This window comes from Ammospiza caudacuta, chromosome 6 (assembly GCF_027887145.1).
Source record: "Ammospiza caudacuta isolate bAmmCau1 chromosome 6, bAmmCau1.pri, whole genome shotgun sequence".
Lineage (NCBI taxonomy): Eukaryota > Metazoa > Chordata > Aves > Passeriformes > Passerellidae > Ammospiza > Ammospiza caudacuta.
Genome location: NC_080598.1, coordinates 50,543,042 through 50,563,810, shown reverse-complemented (window position 1 = coordinate 50,563,810; position 20,769 = coordinate 50,543,042). Strand labels below are relative to the sequence as shown.

General features: G+C 41.4%; 1 protein-coding gene across 2 annotated transcripts in view; it reads right to left on the bottom strand.

The window, feature by feature from the left end:
* Positions 1-15,557, bottom strand: part of UNC79 (unc-79 homolog, NALCN channel complex subunit) — a 108,558-nt gene extending 93,001 nt beyond the window's left edge. For both annotated transcript variants that reach the window (XM_058806978.1, XM_058806979.1), the window contains exons 1-4: positions 15,432-15,557; positions 10,084-10,204; positions 4,262-4,566; positions 702-872 (exon numbers count right to left, since the gene is read on the bottom strand). In XM_058806978.1, coding sequence (XP_058662961.1) covers positions 702-872; positions 4,262-4,566; positions 10,084-10,204; positions 15,432-15,453 — 619 coding nt within the window. In that variant the 5' untranslated portion in view covers positions 15,454-15,557. The remainder of the gene's footprint in view (positions 1-701; positions 873-4,261; positions 4,567-10,083; positions 10,205-15,431) is intronic.
* Between the last annotated feature and the right edge of the window lie 5,212 nt (positions 15,558-20,769).

The following is a 20,769-nucleotide window of genomic DNA, read 5'->3' as shown; positions in this document are numbered from 1 at the left end:
CCCATCAAGCTTTTTGTCAGGTACATGGACAAGCATTCAGAACATGCCTCAAGATCCACACTGAGCAGGGAATATGATGCTAAGTAACCACGTGACATCTTCGTAGAGGGGAAGTAAAAAGAAAGAGGAGGAAAAAAGGCAGGGACCATGAGATTCAGTCCTAACTTCTATGCTTAGGAGGCACTGCAGGCACAGTCATTTAGTATAGAACTTAGAAAGTGACAAGAAGACAGAGAAGGAGAAAACCAGAAATTCACCACAACATCATCACATTGAGAAAAATCATACTCATACATCCAGATATAGTCCAGATGCAAAAATTATGCATGCTGCTATTGCATCTATTATTTCAGGAGCAGTTTGCCCATTGATTCTGTATTCACAACTCCCACTGCTGGCACTGAAAGTTCTAGGAGTCTGAAAACAGTGATTTCTTAAACAAACATCACATTTTAAAGGAAGGAAGAATTCACACCAAAACACAGTGCAATAAATAAATAAAAATTATAGAGCGATTTCACTTTGAAAATAGTCACATTATTTAATATTTGTAAGGAGGTTGATGGAAGGAAGGAAATTATTTTATATTTGTAAGGAGGTTGATGTTCCATTACAATTCTACGATACACCAAATTTTGACTTGTACAGTCTGATACTGTTATGTGCCAAGACAAAACAATACTAGAATGAGTTCTACTTACATATAGCCATAGGCAGAAAAGATGTGCTGAGATACTCTATAATATCCTTGTGCAGAAATGGAGGAAAGGTGGCTAATGTTGAAATCATTGTATAGGGTAAAGTACTCAAAATATCATCACTGAGAAAAGGAAGTAAGCATGTAGTAGTGTAAAAAATTGATTGGCCAAGATCTGTTGAATAAAATGAAAGAAATATAGAATCATTACAATGAAAATGTAATTATGACTATGTACTTTCTATGTACAAAACTAAAATAATTAATTATATTTTAATTCCAGCTTTCCTCTCAAAGTAATTTGGAAAGATAATCACTGTAGACAAGTGAATTCACCCTCAATTTTTAAGCCCCTCCTAAACAGAGGGAAACACCTGTTGAACATTACTCCAAAGAGTCTGAAGGGAATATGAAAGCTACAGCCTATAAAATACTCAGTTAAAATCAGTGTTGATATTAATAATATGGTAATTATCATTTGAGAGCTTGAATTTAAGTAGAGAGGTTACTAGAATCAGAATTTGAAATGTACATTGTACTGAAGGCCAGATTTTGCAAAAATCATTCTAGTCTTTATCAGTCATAATAAAATAAGAACTTCATCTTAATTACCCTCAAGAATTCTGCAAAATACCTCACATATATTGACTACAGGAAGTGTCATTGCATTTTTCAAACCACACATGATTAAACTACAGATCTTGATTTCCAGGGAAACCGCTGAGGCTAAAAGTGGCCAGAGCTTAAAAGGACAGGAATATTTATCAAGATTTTCTGTACTTATTCTAATTAAACATATTGTAACTCTTTGGAAAGGATATTTAATAACTGTGCAACATTTTAAGATGCAAAGGGAAGGGATAGTTTATTGTGTATCTGGGCTTTGTGGAATAATCTTTATACTCTCTCCCAAATGAGAAAGTGAGCTGGTGCCCATAACCCTCTGATAAAGGTTACAGCACTCAGTAAAGCCTGAGTATGAACATTTCTCCTGCATTTGTTAATTATTCCCCAGCCTTAAGATACATCACACAGGCCTTCAGTCTCAGCTGTGCAACTGGTGTGACTTCAAACTGTCTCTGTAAAGCACAGAGAGATCTGTAGCTGTAAACATCCTGGGTCACAGCAAAAATTAAAAGTGGCAGCCCATTTCAGTGGTTCTGGCCAGCCTTCCATGCAAGAGTCTAATGAGACCCTCAGTGCTACAGAGTGCTCCTCCTGCAATACAAATCCACCGCTCCTCCTGCAATACAAATCCACCAGCTAAATCCACTCTTTTACTACCTGATCAGGCCAAAGCTCAGGATTGCCTTGCACAGCAGCTGTACTTACCCAAACAACACGGATTGTTCTGATAAAAAAATATATATTTATTTTAATCAATTACTAAGCTGAGGAAGAAATAAACAACAAGTTGTACTGCAAAATTTGATTCTTCACACACAAAACTATACAAAACAGCAAGCCATCTCCCCTTGCCCCAGGCATGAGTCAACCAAATTATTCCTGGCACATATTTATCTAAAATGTTCTTAAAAACCTGCAAGAAGTTCACTCCTTCTCCTGTCAATTCATCCTAATGCTTAATCATCCTTATCATTAAAAAATCTTTTTCATAAAAAAAATTTCCATTGCTGTTATTTAAGTGTGTAACTTCTTATCCCGATCAACTCTAACCCCAAATAGATTGGTTAAGTTTATTTCTCCTCACAGCAACCTTTACATATTTTCATATGATAATAACATCTCCCTTCCATTTTTCTCTAATCTAGATAAACCAAATTTTTTCTTGTTTTCTCTCACTGTTCACATGAGAGAGACCTCAAATCATTCTTGTTTTTTTTTTCCTGGACTCTTCACAAATAGTACATGTTTTTCTTGAAGCTAGATAGACAAATCTGACAATTTTACTCCAGCTGAGGCTTTACTAGGGCTGTTAGAATAATAAACATAATGCTTTGGGTGCCTCATACATTAAAAAAATGTTTACACATTGCTAGAATAATATTTATATGTTAGTGACTTGGTCTTCTCTGATCTACTGTTAACACCCAGAGCTCTCTGCAGTACAGCTCCCAAGCTGGTATCGCCTCTATTTCCTTTAACTTCCCTCTTAAGCAGAGTATTTTACATTTCTCCTGTGGAGACACTTCAAAACAGAATGCAACTTGCCACAATTACTTGAATCATATATCTCTCACACAAAGCACATGCTAGCAACCATCTTGATAACACTTGTAAATCCAAATTCTATCAGCTAAGTAAAAAAGTTAAATTATTTAGTAACACTAGACCCAGCAGAGAGTCCTGTAAGATTTCCCACTGTTATACCCTTCCAGCTGCCAAGCCACTGGTAATAATTCCTAGAGTGTTTTCCTTACTCAAGTGGGGATCATGTCCCAGGATTGCCTTTTGGTGTAAAATGGCACAGCAACAAAAATATGACTAGGGACAGGAAAACCACTCAAGGTGAGCCACTGTGTTGCCATAAAAAAAAGTTTCAAAAATAAAGTCTGCCCAATGTCATTTGTTCTTTACAGGTCTCCACTGATTGTTAATCATCACCATGTTATCTATTTAGGAAAAGATTTTTTGATAATTAACTCCACCATTTCTAAGAATTTAAGTAAACAAGCCTGTATCTTGCTAAAGGCCCTGCTTTTGGGGCATCATACCATTTCCTAGTGCAGCAGTCTTGGATTCAAACATACTGCTGCCAGCTCAAAGGGGATTCAGCACTTAACAGAAACAACTTTCCTCCTGAAGAATTTCAGCAGCATTATCAGATAGAAAACCATCTTCCCATAGTGAACTATGTAAGTAATACATCATGATTCCACAGTGGAAATTAATATTGGCTAATACTTAGGGAGAATACTGGGCTACTGAATCCCAGTAGGAAAGGCTAACAGGTTAACAAGCCAGACAGATGCAGAGCAGAACTTAAGGAAAACAATACAAATACAGCACAGTCACAAAACCACTTGTAGCTAATTTAAAACATAAGACACTATTGTTTTTCTCTTAGTCAGACAGAAATACTGCTATCTATTTTACACAGGAGTATTTTTAAGCCATCTCAAAGCACAATTACTGTAGTTTTTTCTTCAAATAGATACATACTATATTCTGTGTAGAGATGGACCTTCACCAGAACACTCAATCTGTGCATTTCTTATAGGCCAGATACACATTTGCAAGCTCTCTGTGCATTTTTAAGAGACCCACCCCAAAAAGACAGACTGAAGTTATCTCAGCAGATTCAAGTTAAAAATCTGGGTATTTTTACACCCATCTGTGTAATTTTTGTTACATACAATTGTATTCTAGTTACATACCACCAGCACATCACTAAAAATCAGACAACCTCAGAATTCAAACCCAAATCCACATTATGCAAAAAAAAATTCCTTTATTTGAGAAAGTCAAACAGAACACTTGGATATAAATGCATCCCAGGAGATTTGAAATCCAGATCCAGGTCAGTTTAGGCCCATCTCTTCCACTGGATATATGCACCACTCATGGATTCACAGCACTGGCATCATTCAAGGGCCTGCTTACCATGTTGCCCATGTTGTAGCAAGGGAACTAGATCCAGTAGTGTCACCAGTGTCACGTAAAGTCCTTGATAGTCCAAAGATGGGTAGTCTGATAACTGAGCATCACGACTTTGCTGGCCACGTTCAGATGGAGCATCTCGCAGGACGCTGTAAAGGAGGGAGCGAGTAACAGTAGGGTTGATGGAACTGACCTGTGGTCTTAGAGATGGGGTGAGTGGGAATGGCACAGGAAAAAGACACATGGTCATGGGCACTGTCAAATTGGAGGCATCTTGATTCTCCTTCTTCCCTGTGCGGGACAAAATGCTGTTGGGGGGACAAAGAAAAAAAAGAGACAACAAAGACACAAAGAACAGCACATTACATTGAAATGACACTATAAAACAAATAATAAAAGACCAGATACATCCCACATAAGATGCAATCACTACCAAAACCAGCATGTCTACAAATCTAGCAACCATTTACTTCCATGCTTCAAGATAAGAGAATTAAAAATTGACGTCTAGGAAAATTTCATTGCATCTCATGTGTTATCTGGTTCATAAGGAGCAAAAATATAAAAATGCATGTTTCAGTGCCCTACCCATGTTTCACAGTTAAGAAAAATTCTAAGAATCAAAAGTGTTTAGCTGTGTCAAAACAGGCTGGTATTTTGCTCTGAGATTCTGAGGATTTTGAGAGATTTATTTTTTCCCCCCTATAATCATTTGAGCCAACTGACTGAAAACATGCAAAATATAGGTGTGGCACTTGCAGAAACATGTTTTAGCAAAGAATAAACATGTGTGTTTGTTAAGATAGTCTTAAAAATCACATGTTTATTGCATTAAAATAATGTCTGTATGTATTTTATGATACTGTTTCATGACCACTCACTCAGTATCATTTGAGATAATGAAGTTTAAACAGGCACATGGATTTAGAAATAATATAATATTTCTAAAATGTTAACTAAACTACATTTGGAAAAGTCATAAAATAATATATAGTAGATGGTCTTTAGCATATGTTTGTGAGCTAATGATAATGGTTGTTTATGTGTGTTTTTAATTTTGCCCATGTTTAGGGAGGAAACAATTTGCTTTATGAATACAAACACTCCTTGGGTAAATAATTACCTTCAAAAAATCTAAGGGCTAAGCAAGCAAGACCAATTATGTAACTGCAGATCAGACAGTATGTTACCATACACTCCTGCTGTTACTTACGTTATTATTCAACATAACTCACTATAAACTAAAGGAGAGATAATTTCAAAAAATAAAAATAATTTAGTGGGAATCAAAATAGAGGCTATAAGTCAACCAGCTTGTTATGTAGTTTTAAAAATGTTGCAAACATGGTTGTAAACATGGTAATCTAATTTATTTTAAAAATAAACCCCACTATTTTAAATAGATATAAATTCTCACTTAAGCGGTGTTATATTTTAGTTATCAAGCACTTATAGGGTTAGTTCATAATCTCCATATGTGCCTATAAAATATAATACACCTTTTAAATATTTTAACCCACACACAATAATTTTTTTTTTCCTTTTTAAGCACCTTTTGCACCTCTCAGTCATTAGGATTTCCAAAAGCAGTTGCTGTTGGTTTAACTCTGTTCCCACAGTCAGTGTTAGACTTATAAAAGACAAGCCAATAGCACTAAGATTTCCACTGACTCATGTAGAGCAGAATTATATCAAGAGAGAGCACTTCTGGAAACCTCTCTTCTCTGTAACAGTACAGAAATCCCTACCACACAATCACCTCAGCAAAGCTTACCCCCCAGTTAATTCAGCAATTTACACAAGTAAGCCAAACTCTTGCTAAGGTGCTTCTAAGATAAGGTGTCATTCATTTGCCATATATAAAAACACTTTTACAAATACAATTATTTGCCAAGCAGCTACTATCACACGGCTACTTGGCCACTATTACATCACCCTTGCAGTCAGAGATGACAGATATAATCTGTCTTATAAAATTACTTCTTATTTTTTTCTTTTTTTTAATCATGCCTCACATATTTGGCAGATGATTTTGGTTTCTGTTACCCAATGTCCAGTAAGAGAAACATGATCACTGTCATGCTTTTATCAGAACATCACCTAAGATCTAGTGTGACTTTAAAAATGAATTAGCAGAGTGCTGATTCCTTCTAATTTGCTTGATGTTCATTTGCCATATTTTATAGCTTATGTTTAGAGATATGAAGGTACTGCACTACACTCCTTTGTTGTCTACCAACAGATAATATCAATTATCCATCTCTTTACTTGCCAAAACATCACTCCATGTGCACTTATTTCCAGAAAGGATATTAATCCTTTCTTTTTACACTGAGCTACAGGCCCATCTCCGGATTAGATGCCAAAGCACACTTATTTTATCTTGATCAGGGCATCCTTCAGTTTAACAGCAATAACACTAGATCTCAATTCCAGATGGAACCACACCAAATTTATTAAAAAACAAATTTAAAAAAACCCAAAATTTTATGTCCAGGCTCTTGCCTGACCTGTATTTTTAAAAGGCAATAAACAGAGGAGCCAAAATTGAAAATCTAGGAGGTCCCTTAGGACCAAGATACAACAGCAATTTGCTTCTGGTTCAATTCAACCAAGTACTGAGAATTTGGAGTATCTGCAAATCATAACTCCATACTGAACTTACTCCATACTGAACTTGCTCTGCAATAAGGGGCAAAGCTACCGAGGCTGGTTTCAAGATGTGTATATCTTTGCTGCAAATCTATCCCATAATTACTGCCTTCTTGGACAGGTTTCCTAAAATGCCTACAAGTGAAATTACATCTCACCAAGGCAGCACAACAATGACCATTAATTAGCCACCATGGCATTTATAACTATGCCTCACACAAAGTATTTTACTTAGAAATACATATGGAGAATTTTCTTCAGGAAAATGTGAAAGAACAAGCTTTTCTGCAGGATGTTTATTAAGCCTTAGATCATTCCTCAAATGAGGGAGAAATCACTGAAAATGAGTAGGGCATGAAACAAATTCATGCTGTAATGTAAAGAAATGCTTTTCCCAAAGAGAAAACTAAAGAAGAATTAAATGAATCAATGTGCTATGCATTGTGTATGGTGATTTTATGTGATGTTTGTTATAGAAATAAGGAATTTTTTTTCAGTCATTCCACATCTGTTCCCCCCACCCCTGAGCTTGTAATTTATGGAGGTTGCATACAGAGCAAAGGAGCAAATTAATCTCTTGTGCAATCCATCTTTAACCAGCAAAATGACACCACATATGAATGTGATTCAAAACAGTGGGCACATCCCACTGAAAAGAACACAGTCAGCGTGTCCATAACAGGGAAAGGTAAAAGTGTAATAAACAGTAAAATCTGCTTCTGTAAAACCCAATCATTATGTGGAATTTCTCTGACTATTCCTTCATTATTTCTATGACTATACATGTTCACCAAGAATTGTTTGTCCCTAACAGCACAAATTCATTGCACATGCTCTGTGTTAAGCCAGAAAGATTATTCTCCACCATGTACTTCTATTACTGATGTTAAACCTTGTACAATGGAGTCTCAGTGTAGGAGGCAGAAAAGAGACTCAGCATGCAAAATATTCAAATAAATTTTTGAACACGCTCTTCAGAAAGGTTTTTAACCAGTCTGTTTAGTTTTAGGGTAAATCTTCCAGAGATCTGCACACAGTGGGTGGGAGTTTCCTTCTTTCCATCTGCCACACTAAATACAGGGTGTGTTGTTTTGCTTTTTTATCCATCTTCTTTCTTAGCATCAGCAAGTGTATAAACTTACACTGGTTCAACCATAGCACTGAGCCTTTGACCCACAGCTCAAACTCCCCAGTTACAGGGGTTTGGAATGTGAATTTGACCTTGCCTGAGTATCAGAACTCAGTCCACTTAAATTTAGATCCGAGCCCTGACATTAATTTCTCATACGCTTTTAGTTCTGGGGCTAATCAGATCCCAGATTATGAAGGATAAAACCATTTGTGTATGAGATATGAGTAGCACTTCTGCCCCACGGGGTTCAGCATCATCAACAAAAGGATTTTGGTTCAGTCCCATTTTGAATATGAAAGGAAACAAATGGACTTGCTAAATTGTGCAATTGCTGCCCTAATTTCTGATCTGCTCTCACAGTTGCTAAGTACAAAGCTTTTCCAGTAAGCCCAGGAACATCACTGCTCCAGGAGTGTGAAAAATTTATCAACAGGACAGGTCAGCTGTACATTATACAAGAAGACCACAGAGTGGGAGAAAGATGCTTTCTTTAAGCAGAACATTCTAAATCTATCCCGACCCAGTGAACTTCTGACCAAAAAGAAACATATCTCATTATAGCACTCGGTAGTCACAGCTAAAAGAGAAAATGTTCAGAATCAAGTCCAACTTTCTAGCTTTAACAGCTTAAAGGCTCAAAGTATTTAAGCAAAAGCTGTCTCATCATAAATAATCTTACTTAAACGCAATTTAAGTGTGTTTTGTACAAATAGTCCATCATAACAGCCTGATGTGGGAACAGAGACACATTTCAGAAGTATCTTTTGTGACTCTTTGAACATTTTTTCCCACTGCTCAATACAATGAGACAAAAGTTAATTTATTAACCCCCAAACAAAAAGTCCTACTGGATGCTGCAAGTTTCCTCAACAGTCTAAATGAGAAGGGAAACAAACAGTTTTGCTCTTGAAATTTCGAAAGTAAACAGAAGGTTTCAAGTTTGCTGTGAACAGACATTCTACTAAAAATTATTTCTGTCTATGTGTCTCTCCTTTTAAACAGGATCAAGGAAAATTTTATGTATCCCAGGCTCTTTAAATGTTAGCATGAACTGTTCTCATTCTCTCATGTTTAAATTTTTGCTTCTCAATTTGTATACATCATAGGAGTATATGTACAAATATATGGGTAAATTGTATTCTGTTAAAGTTTCCTCCTCAAATAAGGCAATTAGCTTGATTTCCAAACTACCCTTTGACAGCAGGGACAATCTTTCCAGGTATAAATCAGGAAGCTATGCATAGAAATGTAATTTGAACTGCATTTTTCTGGATGTGAAAACTAGTGCCAGCCAAAACCAGCAGATAAAAATCCCCTATTCATGGTCAACAGCCATTTTGAAAACAATCTGGAAATATGAATCCACTAGGCAGCACTGTGGAATGTACATTATTCTTAATAAAGTCTCACATTTTTTTCCTTTTTTTTTTGAAGACAAGAATAGTATTTCCTACTCATAATGTATTCTCTCTTTGTGTGGTATTTAGCACTATGTATTATTACTAATCATTAGACTACATCAAAAATGTTGGATCAGAACAATCCTGATGTGTTGTTACCACCCAAATCCAGATCTGTACACAAACTTTGTGTCTGCTCCCGCTGCTCTAAGGGACTGAACCAGAACCCAGAAGACCTGAACCCAGTGAGAAGCCGGATCTGCTTGCTCCTCTGGCTCCACTCTGGGATTCTGAGGCACCAAGACTGTCAAGGAGGCCATGATTATACACATCTAAAACTCTACAGGTCACTTTCTCCACAAGTTCAGCATGTTTGTGTGTTCAGCTAAGTCTTAGGACCAAGCAAATGCATAATCAACCAAGTTTATTCTAGAATCAGCCACTCAGTAAGGGGGCTTAACTGGGCAAATTGGGCAACAGCCACTGAAGAGATTTGTTCATACCGTGTTTTTGTTAAATTATGCTCTGACTCTTTTTGGCTGACCATTGATCCATTAAATCTGGCAACCAATTCAAAGCCAATCAATATTCCCTACAATTCTTTAGCTCTTTTTTCTTCAAGAGCATTAGTCAAAACTTACCTCAATAACGTCTGAGAAAAGTATTTCAGAGTATTTGCAATGTCAGTTCCAGAGGGCACAGGGTAAATGTTGTGGAGAACCCGGTTGTGGTATTCTTGAAGGTAACGGATTTTGGAAGCAACTACATAAAAGACAAAAAGACAAACACAAAAACTTTCATTTAGGCTTTCTGCAGACTTTGACAGATTTGTGTCTGTTTCTTCCATTTTCTTTTTTTTTTAAATTTAAGTATTAAACTCAAAAAACAGAAAAATCTCCCTGTTCCTTCTGTTCTGACTGAATAAATTGTAAAAGACTGCCAGGGAGAACACATGGAAGTGAATTTCTGCATCTGTATTAGGCAAACTTAGTGCAAGCAAATTAAAAAATATATATTGCCACTCTGCACTTCTTCCATGTCTCCAAGCATCTCAAGAGTCATTTATAATGAATGAGTCATTGGATCACAGGAGGTTCATGTGAGACAGATAAGTATTTCTACAGCCAAAGCAGAGATATAAGCTAAGACAGAAAGACCTTATGTGATTCACTGTGGGCCCTACATTTACTTTGTGCAATGAACTAAAGATATGAAAAGAGTGAAGTTTCTGCTGTTTATTTGTCTTGGGAAGTGTGATCAAGCAGATAAGGGGATTTCAAAGAGCAGTAGCAGGTGTACATCTCCACTGAAACCAATTTTTGTTGTATTACAAGTAACAGTAATAGGAATCCTTGTTCAGGTTTGGGAAAAAAAGTTATTACCCCTCCTAGTTGCACTGCCTTACATTGCCTATACAGCACAAGCAGTTTCATGCAGAGACACCTACAGACACACAACTCTTCCTGCTCCACTCAGATGAACCAACTCTGCTCAGAGAGAGCATTGGCTGCATGGGGCAGAGGCTGCTCAGCTGTGCTGCTCTGCACACACAGCCTCAGAAAGCACAGCTGCCTGGGAACCCTGCAGCGTGCTCAAAGTGCACCAAGAGTGCAACAGGCAGCTAAAAGGGGAGATGCTTCTGAATTCTTTCAGCCCTCTAAGCAAATGGATTATAACAGCCTTTCCCTAGACCAAGATACACCTTGCTCCCCTACAGGACTCCTTCAGTGTGGAAGATAAATCATGCTTCCTAAACAAGCAATCAGTCAATACTTGGTTTTATTCTCACGGTCAAATGGCATTTATTAAGGAATGAATACCATTAAGTCCTGCACTAAACAGAATATGCCCCTCACTGCTGAGATAGCTGAACAGTTTGTGAATTTCTGATTCTTTTCTGGGCCACTGGCAAGGTGAATGAGAATGGGTGACATTGTATCCATATTGCAGAAAAGACTGATGAACAGACACCAAAAGCAAAGTGTCTGCAAATACTGATGGAGGCTCAGCTTGAGATACTGAGAGCCCTTTTGCCAGTATAGGTAACTGTACTCACTGGACTTTCACATCCAGAAAATAATAGATTCCTTGAATGGTCAGCCACACAACAAATGAGGTTTGACAATTTCAAGTCAATTATCCATAAAATGAGGAACACTCAAATAATCATCAAATGAAGAAAACTGTTTTCTTGAATGCATGACAAGAAATCCAATCTAGCAGCACCAAATCAAGGTCATTCTTTAACTCATTTCCTGCTGTAAGGAGGGCATTCCCCAGTTCCTGCAGCAAGGGAAGCTTCTACAGACAAAAGTCTCTCTCATGATATTACCTGGCTTCATCACAAGGAGAAAGCCCATCATGTAACTGAAGGGCTGGGGTCTGTGTGAAACAGCAAGCAAAAATGCAACCACGGACACTGTCATAATGCATATGCAAAACAACACACTAAAAATGCATAAGCATCTTTAATTACATTTCCTTTAAATCTTTTACTGCACAATTTATGAATAACTAAAAACAATCATGACTTTTTCCCCTCTCCCTCAATCAACTGAAAACAGGATTTTGTCACAGAGACTCAGATTGCCACCACGTAGGCCTGTGGCACACGACCTGTGCCTTGCAGGAGCTTATCCTGAGTGAGAGCAGCCACAACTGCTTAATGCACAGCCCCCAAACCACTGGGCTGGGAACATCTGGGCAGGATGTGTTCACTCCACATTACAGAGGCTGACTTGAGCAGTGCAAGGCTGTTTTCCCCTTCTCATCTCATACCTCATCCTTTCTGCCCGCTAATCTCAGTTTTAGTCCCAGATTTGCAGGCCATCTATCAGATTATTTAAAAGGTAGACATTTATTTTAACTGTCATAAAACTAATCTAGTTTAGTTTCTAGATTAAGAAAGCAATGACTTCATAAACATATTTTGTGATGTTGCTTTCTCTGGTGGGAGGAGTAAAAAAGTATGAAACCAAGTAGGTTTGTGAAGGACACAGACTGAGCAAGGCAGTATCCAGCTAAGAACAATGCACAGCAAGGTGCACAGATTACTGTGGCTGCCATGGTTTGCTGTCAGATATCTGTAAATTAAATGGACTAACAAAATGCCAAAGATTATTACAGAATTCAGATCTAGATGTGTTTCAGAGAGCTGTGTGCCTCCTTACAGTTACTAACTTTCAATAAAGGGCATAATGTATCTAGAATCACTTAGAAGAGCTTCTTTTTAATAAAGGTGGAAATCCATTCATTTTTATTGATTGGCATTGTTGTGCAATTGTATCAGGCCAAATATCAAAAGAGAAAACTTATTTATAAAGCCTAAATATAAATATTAGCTTTAGGCTAAAGGTTTCAGCCTCACTCCCAGTTCTGTTTCCCAAAACTCTGTCCATTTCAGCACAGCCTCCCAGAACATAAAGAAATTTCTAAAGGAAAGCCCCAGAGCAAAAACTTTGCCAGCTTTCAAGTTACAGCAAGTGTGTGAATGACCCAACTTTCTGAGTTTCTGAGTACCAGAGACACACTTCAAAAAGTGGTGTCACCCTGTGGAAGCACTTGGGCACTCTCATAGGGCCACCACAAAAAACAAATAGGTTTCCCTCCAGTATCTACACAGACTTCACTAAACTCCTCAGCCCCAGTGTCAGCACTGGCTGAACTGAGAGTGAAACCATTAGGAGTCCTCAAAGATGGCCTTGCTTGCTCCACAGCAGGCATCAGGCATTCCCAGGGCATTACTTACCACAACTAAACACCAATTACTGCTTTTTAAGGTGATAAAGAATTCATTTTCTTTGACTACAACAGAACGCCTTAGGCATGCTGCAACGAGTCAAATGATCAAACTCACTGTTGATATATCTGGTACACAATACAAGATGTGTGTGGTCACAAAAAAGAGCAGCTTCTCCAGCCAACCTCCAGACTGACACCATTTTACCTGTTGTACATAGAACCTGCTCAAGAGCTGTGGGATTCAGCTGTTTAGATCAGCACATCTTCTGTTCCAACCAGTGATTCCTCAGTTGCAGTGTTTCACTGATGCTCTTGGTAAACTGAGATTCATTATGACTTGGAACTTGAGTCCTTCCCAAGACATTCTGGTTCTTGCCTGTCACTCACTGAGGGCAGAAGCAACAACAGCGACAGCTGGGGTTTGAAAGTTTGACTGGTGGTGATGTATGCACACCAACACATCCTTGTCAGAGTCCATTACTCAAAAATTGCTGGTGAGAGAATCTTGAAGTTATGTAGAGACATTTGGTAATGCCATAAGAACTAGTCAGGGAAGCAGCCTTGGTAAAAAAATACATTCAGCAGGTTAGAATGCACAGGATATGTCCATTAACCAAATACTCTTCCTGGAGTGTCATGAAAAGAAACATTAGAAGGCAGAAAGATCTGAAATCTGGACCCTAAGTAAATCTTGAAATAGAGAGTAACGGGGACATGGCAGGCCTGGATGCAGTGTCTTGAAAAGTACAAAGGGATGAAAAGAAAAAACAGCCAAGGATAAAATATGTAAGAGGAGCTCAAACAGAGCAGACCAAAAGCCTTAGGAACAGAGGAAGAGAGAAGACAGGACAGAAAAGGAAGAAAATGCCAGAGCCAGTGCTAGGACAAAAAGTAGCACAAATTCTTCCACATGGCAGTGTGAAGGAAGTGTAATTAATGTATAAGTATCACTGGAAAGAAGAAACAATTACAAAACTCAGGTGCAAGATGGGGAAGGCAGCAACAACAGAAGGGTACAGATCCAAACATTGCACAGTTCAGGGCTTCTGCACAATCAGAATATTCTGTCTCTAATTATGAGGCTAGAACTGCATCTTTACAGCAAAAAATTAACATCTGCATAATATTTTTAAAGCAAGCTCATTCATCACTATAAATAAGCAGTAAACCCTAACAGAAAAAATTACAGGTATTCTTTTTGTTAGATGGGCTCAGCATAGGCATATATAAACACAAGGATCCTTCTCAGTGACCTGGAGGAAGAAGAGAGCAAGTCTCAGCATGCAAAGTGTCAAATCACATCACGTCATTGTGACAAACATCAATCCAACCTCCTGGTCACAGACTGCCCGTTCATAACCATGACACTGTATCAGGCAAGAAAGTAGCTGTGACATGGGTGACAAGCTCAAGTACCCCAATATTTTCTACTCAGCATCCCATCAGGGCTCTTGCAGACACACAGGTGTCATGAGCAACAACAGTGGGGAGCACTTCCACAGCCCAGATGCAGGTATCAACCACCATGTCATCCACTCCTGCTCTGATCAGCTCTAGCCAACATGGTGGTTCCAGCAGCCGTGACCAGGCAGAGGCAGGCTGGCCGCGGGCAGGGGATGCCAGCACCTGGGGATCCTGCTGGGAGCGGGCACTGTGCAGGCGGCCTGTAGGCGACACACAAACCCCCAGCCTGCATTCACCCGGTGAAAGGTGAGCGGCCCGGGCAAGAAGGACAGCACGACTCTTCTGGCTCCATCTCACTGCAAGGCCACCTGCAGGGTGGCGAGGCGTGCGTCACCTCTGCTCCCGCAGGTGGCCGCATCCTTCGGGACACGGCGCCGGCACACGGGGCAGGCTGCACCGCTCCCGCCGTGGGGCGGGGGGCGAAGCCGGCGGCCTCAATACCGACTGTGCTCCCCGATCCCGCATTTCCTCGTGGGCTCCCCGGCGCTGCCTTTGCCGCCCCGAGCTGGCCGCCCGAACAGCGGGGAGCTCCGGGGGCTGCGGCCACCAGCACCGGCGGCGGCTCCGACAGAAAGCGCCAGAACGCCGGCAGCCCCCTCCCCCTGCACCGCCCGCCGGCGGCCGCCGCACACGGCGGCACACGGAGCCCGGGTAGCGCTGCCCCGCCGGGGAGCAGCGGCCGGGAGGCGGCGGCGGGGCAGCGCCATCGGCGGGACGGCGCCCCCGGCCCCGCTCGCCTCCCCTCGGACAGACCCCGGCCCGGCGCCCGCCCGGCCCCACTCACACTGCTCCGCCTTGGTGGACATGCTGCCGGCCCGCTCTGCCCCTGGGCGCCGCGGAGCGCCGGCCCCCGGCCGCGATGGAGCTGCCGGTGCCCGTGCCGGTGCCGCCGCCGGTGCCGCAGGGCTGCGGGCCGGGGAGCGGCGGGCGGGCGGGACCGGGCGGGAGCGCGCTTAAAGGGGCAGCGCGCCTGGCGGCCGCGGCAAACAGCATCCCCAGGGGGCACGGCGTGGGAGACGGGACGGGGAACAGGAGACTTGATGGGATGCGATGGGGAGAGGGAGACCGGCTGGCCTCGGGGCACCTGCCCTAGCGGGGCTGTGGCCCCGCCGAGCTTGTCACAATGCCGAAATGGGAGCTGCCGAGCCGGGAGCTTATCCACACCTTGATAAGCGTCGGCGATGCCCTCGGGGCCGCCAGAGTGGCCGTGGCTGCGGAGGGGCCGGCGGTGCCCTCGGGGCTGCGGAGGGGCCGGCGGTGCCCTCGGGGCTGCGGCGGGGATGGCTGTGCCCTCGGGGCTGCGGAGGGGCCGGCGGTGCCCTCGGGGCTGCGGAGGGGCCGGCGGTGCCCTCGGGGCTGCGGAGGGGATGGCGGTGCCCTCGGGGCTGCGGAGGGGATGGCGGTGCCCTCGCCCGGCCCCGCGGGCGGCTCCGCGGGAGCTGCGCTGAGCGAGGACAGCGGTGGTGGCACTGCCCGGGGCTGCGCTGTGCATCCGTGTGATCTCTGTCACAAACAGCACCCTGTTCTCCCCTCGGCCCCCGGGCTCCGGCTGTACCCCGGGCCGGCGGGCTCTGGGTCCGGTGCCTCTGGGCCGGCTCTCCCCGCCTGGTCCCACCGTGCACCGGCTCCTCGGCACCGCCAAGCCCTTCCCGAGGAGACAAGGGCTGCGCTCAGCCCCGACTGTGCCCCCTCCATCACCCGGTCCCTGCCATGGTGACTGCCCCAGGACGACGATGGGATGAAAAGACCTTTGTCCAGTTGTGGTGGGAGTACAGTAATAACAATTAAACTCATTTGCTCCAGGAGAAATTATTTCACTGCTGTGTGTCCTGTCAGCTTCCCCAGCGTCCTGACTTGACCTTACCAGGTGTCAGAAATTAAGGGTGAGCTATGAGTTTCTTCTCTGAAACTTTCCATACGAGTTTTTCAGATCCTCCCTTCTCGGGAAAAGCTATGTGGAAGCAGCAGTATTTCATCAGCCAGGCCATGGGAGTCTTGAGAATTGTGCTGTGGAGGTGGAGAAAAATAGATATGTTTTGTTATTCATTGTAGAAGGCAATGCCTCCAAATTACTGCTGCCCTGATTTGGGACAATGCACATTCAGTGCTATGAACCACAATGAAGGGGCAGATGCTGCTCACTGGCATTTAACTGGTTTGCTTTTTTCCTGAAAGAAATTTTCTAAAAATACGGCATGGGCAATATTCTTCAACACCATTTAATTAGGTACAAAACAGAGCTCTTACTGGAGGCCATAATTCTTTCCACGCTCCCTGCTGCTTGTGAGCCCCAAAGAGAGAAGTCAACTTATACCACTGTTTTCTCTTTTACATTCAAATATTTGAGAGTAAATATTTACGTTTTTTCTTTTATTAGAAGCTTTATTTAGTGAAGAGAGTTATTTAGTGAAGTTATTTAGTGAAGAAAAGTTATTTAGAGTCATTTAGCCCAGAGAGGTCACGTGGTGCTGCAAACCTGCTTCCCCCAACTCTATGTCTCACGACGTGGAGCATAAGTGATGAATATACTGACAAATGGCTTTCAGACTTCATTGAAATAAGATATTGAAGACAGGTTTCATCTTTGAATTTCTGTCTGTTGATGCAACAAATCAATCTGAACTGCTTTATTGCTCATTACAATAGAGAACTCTCTGCACTGAGGGGAACTGAGCTTCCATAAGTATCTTTAAATTATACCAAGTGTTCATGTACCAGAGTGGTGAGCTTATTAAAAACACTCAGGTTGATAAAGCAGGAGTATACTGCGAAAATATTAATTCCATTTCTCATGTAAAATTTCTTCTTTGGTTTAAGTGTCTGAAAATTGCAGCTATGCCTTCATTTACTGAACAAGGTCCTACATATTTTACAGCTTGTAGTTCAGGTGCATGGTAAACAATTTATTGCTTATGAGTCCTTCTGCATTGTCTAAACAATATCTAAGCCCTAAATAAATCCTATGCAAGTAGTCTGTTGTTCAGTCAAACAATTTAATACTTGCCCAGCTTGTTAATTCAAGTACAGAGACTCACACTTTATATTGTGAACAAATGTCATTAAGGAGCAACTATAGAAACATGGTACTCTGGGAATTAATTTCTCAAGTCTCTGGGCTGAACCAAAGTCATGGTTTCTCAGCAAGATCCTCATGAATATGCCAAACAAAATGGGTACAGTGTTCCACTGGAAACCATTTTAAGCAGCTAAGGTTTATGTCTATATGGTTTTTGCCTCTGCACACACTCAGTTAAGAGAACACATAAAAGCTGCAGGCATCTTAAAGCCCACAAATCATTAATGAAATAATATATTTTTAACATTAAAATAATGGGGAGTGGAAAATTCACATACCAGCTGATGAAAACTGTAAGAATAAATGCTATTTTCTGGGTTCATTAACAGAAATTTCACAGAATCATGGAATCTTTGAGGTTGGAAAGATTGTCTGGAGAGCTTGTCTACCGACTTCCCTGCTCAAAGCAAGGTCAGCTCCAGCAAATTGCTCAGGGCCATGTCCAGCCAGGTTTCAAATATCTGACCCCACAACTTCTCTAAGCAACTTGTTCAAAGGTTTGACCATCCACACAGGAGAAAGCTTTTTCTTCTGTTTAAGTGAAAATTCTTGTATTTCAGTTTGTGCCAATTGCCTGGGTCCTGTCACTGAGCTCCACTGAGAAAAGTGTGGCTCCATCTTCTTAGTGCCTCTCCTAAGGTGTCTGTACACACTGACAGGACCCACTCCCCACACCAAACCTTCTGACTTTGGTGCTAAGCAGTCCCAGTTCTCTCAGCACCCTTTTATAGGACAGGTGCTCCAGTCTCCTCATCACTTAGCCCTTCCCTCAACTTACTCCAGTATTTTCAAGTCTTTCTTGTACTGCTGAGTCCAGAACCAACCCAGAACTCCAGTCAGGTCTAACCAGTGCCAAGTAGAGCAGTACAAACACCTCCCTTGACCTGCTGGCTGTGCTTTTCCCACTGCAGCCCAGGATCCTGTTGGCCTTCTTGCCAGGCTCATTGCTGGCTCCCAGTCAGCTTGGTGTCTGCCAGGACCCCCAAGTCACTGTTTGCAGAGCTGCTTTTCAGCTGCTCAGCCCCATTCTGTACTGGTGCTTGATGTGCATGACTTGGATTTTCACCTGTTGAACTTCATGAGACTCCTGTTGGCCCACATCTCCAAGCTCTCAAGACTCACTTGGATGGCAGCACAACCTTCAGCTGCTGGTGTATCAACTGCTGCATCTCCCAGTTTTGCATCATCTGCAGAAGGTGTCCCATCACCTGGCTCACAGGCAGAGACACGAACCAGCACTGGGCTAGGGCTGTTCCCTGCAGAGCAGCACCAGTTTCCAGCTGGTTTTTGCCCCTGAGCAAAACCCTCTGACCCTGGCAGTTTGTTTGGCCACTTTTCAATTTGCATAATTGACAAGTCCATATTGCCTAGTCCATATTTCATTACTTTTTCTTTGTTGATGTAATGGGGAAACATTGACAAAAGTCTTGCTAAAGATAAACTTTCTCTGCTTTCTCCTCCTACACTGAGTTAGTAATTTTGTTGCAGAAGGCTATCAAGTCGGTCAGGCATAGTTTTCCGTTTGCAAATGCACACTGACTACTCCAAATAAACTTCCTGTCCTTAATGTGTTTGGAACTGCTTTACAGGATTATTTGCTCCATCATTTTCCCATGGATCAAGGTGAAGATAAATGACCTATAATTTCCCAGATACTCCTGCTTGTCCTTCTTGAAAATAGAAGTGACTCTTGCTTTCTTCTGTTTCTCAGTTGCTTTGACCTTTTTAAAAGATACTAAAAATCAGTCTTACAGTGTCACTGACCAACTTCCTCAGCACTTGTGAGTGCATCCTATCATGCCCCATGGACTTGTGTATATCTAGTTGTTTTGGAATGTGGCTTTTGCAGGATAAGATAGATAAGTTGTGGAAAGGATTTGGAGCATATTGTTTCTGTGAATTGTGCTGGCTTTTAATTAAGTTTTGCTTGCCTAAGAGTGTCTATTGTAGTTACAACATAATTCAGGAATAAATCAATTCTCTGTAAGGAGAAAAGAAGTAATCAAGAGCAGAAGTCACTATTTATGTGACTGTTGTCATTTTGAATTACATTTTCAAGTATTCAGCTCCAAAAAGACACAAAATCTAATGTTGTTCCCTTTTTTTAAAATCTCCATGCGTTAACAAATCTACTTTTAGAAAGGTAATCCTTTCTGAAAAATACAAATCCTAAGCCTTCCTACCTTGAATCACGTACAGGAAATTTATTAAACTGTTCATAAATTGAAGTGAATTGATGCATGTATAAAAATAAATCATTGTATCAGTTTACACAGATATATAGTTGCACATCTATATCCAGACATGTTCACTGTCACCAACACTTAAAACATTCTCATGGTGTTTTCCTTAAAGGCTCAGCTTCCTGAGTCATGTAATTACATGGGTCTCTATTTGCATTTTAAATAAAAACTAGTCCTTGCCTGACATAGTCAAAGACTCCAATGCAACATAAACAATGTTTGAAACAAATGAGGATTTCAATGCCTGAATGAGAGGCAAGGACCTAAGTTTTATCAAAACACAAAACAAAAACAGCTAACATCCAATTCCATTTCTTTTAAGCCAATATCTCAATTTTTTTAAACTTTTGGCAGGAGATTATCAATAACTGCATTGTGATGGGAATATTAAAAACTGCAGTAGAGGTGGGATCAAGTTTGAAACATCTCAAATTTTTCCTTTAATCTCTACAAGCCTATCTGAATTGAAGTCTGTGGCATGGAGGGAGCCAAGGCTAATTGCAATTAAAAAAACCAAACCCAGAGTGAATTGAAGCAGGAGGAGGCAGGTTTCTCTGCCTCTCAGCATTTTTCAATCTACATGGTGCTTTCTGAATACTTACAAGGCTAAACTAATGCCAATGAAAGGGTCCTGGTATGGAATTGGAGCTCCCGAACAGCTGCATAGGGACCAACCTCCTCCCTGTCAGATTCAAACAGCAGATGGAGTCCCTGAGGCCCAGATGAGTGTATTTCACAGCAATAGTTATATCATAATAAATTAAATTTGTCTCTAAATCTTTGCTCTGTGCAAGAATTAATCC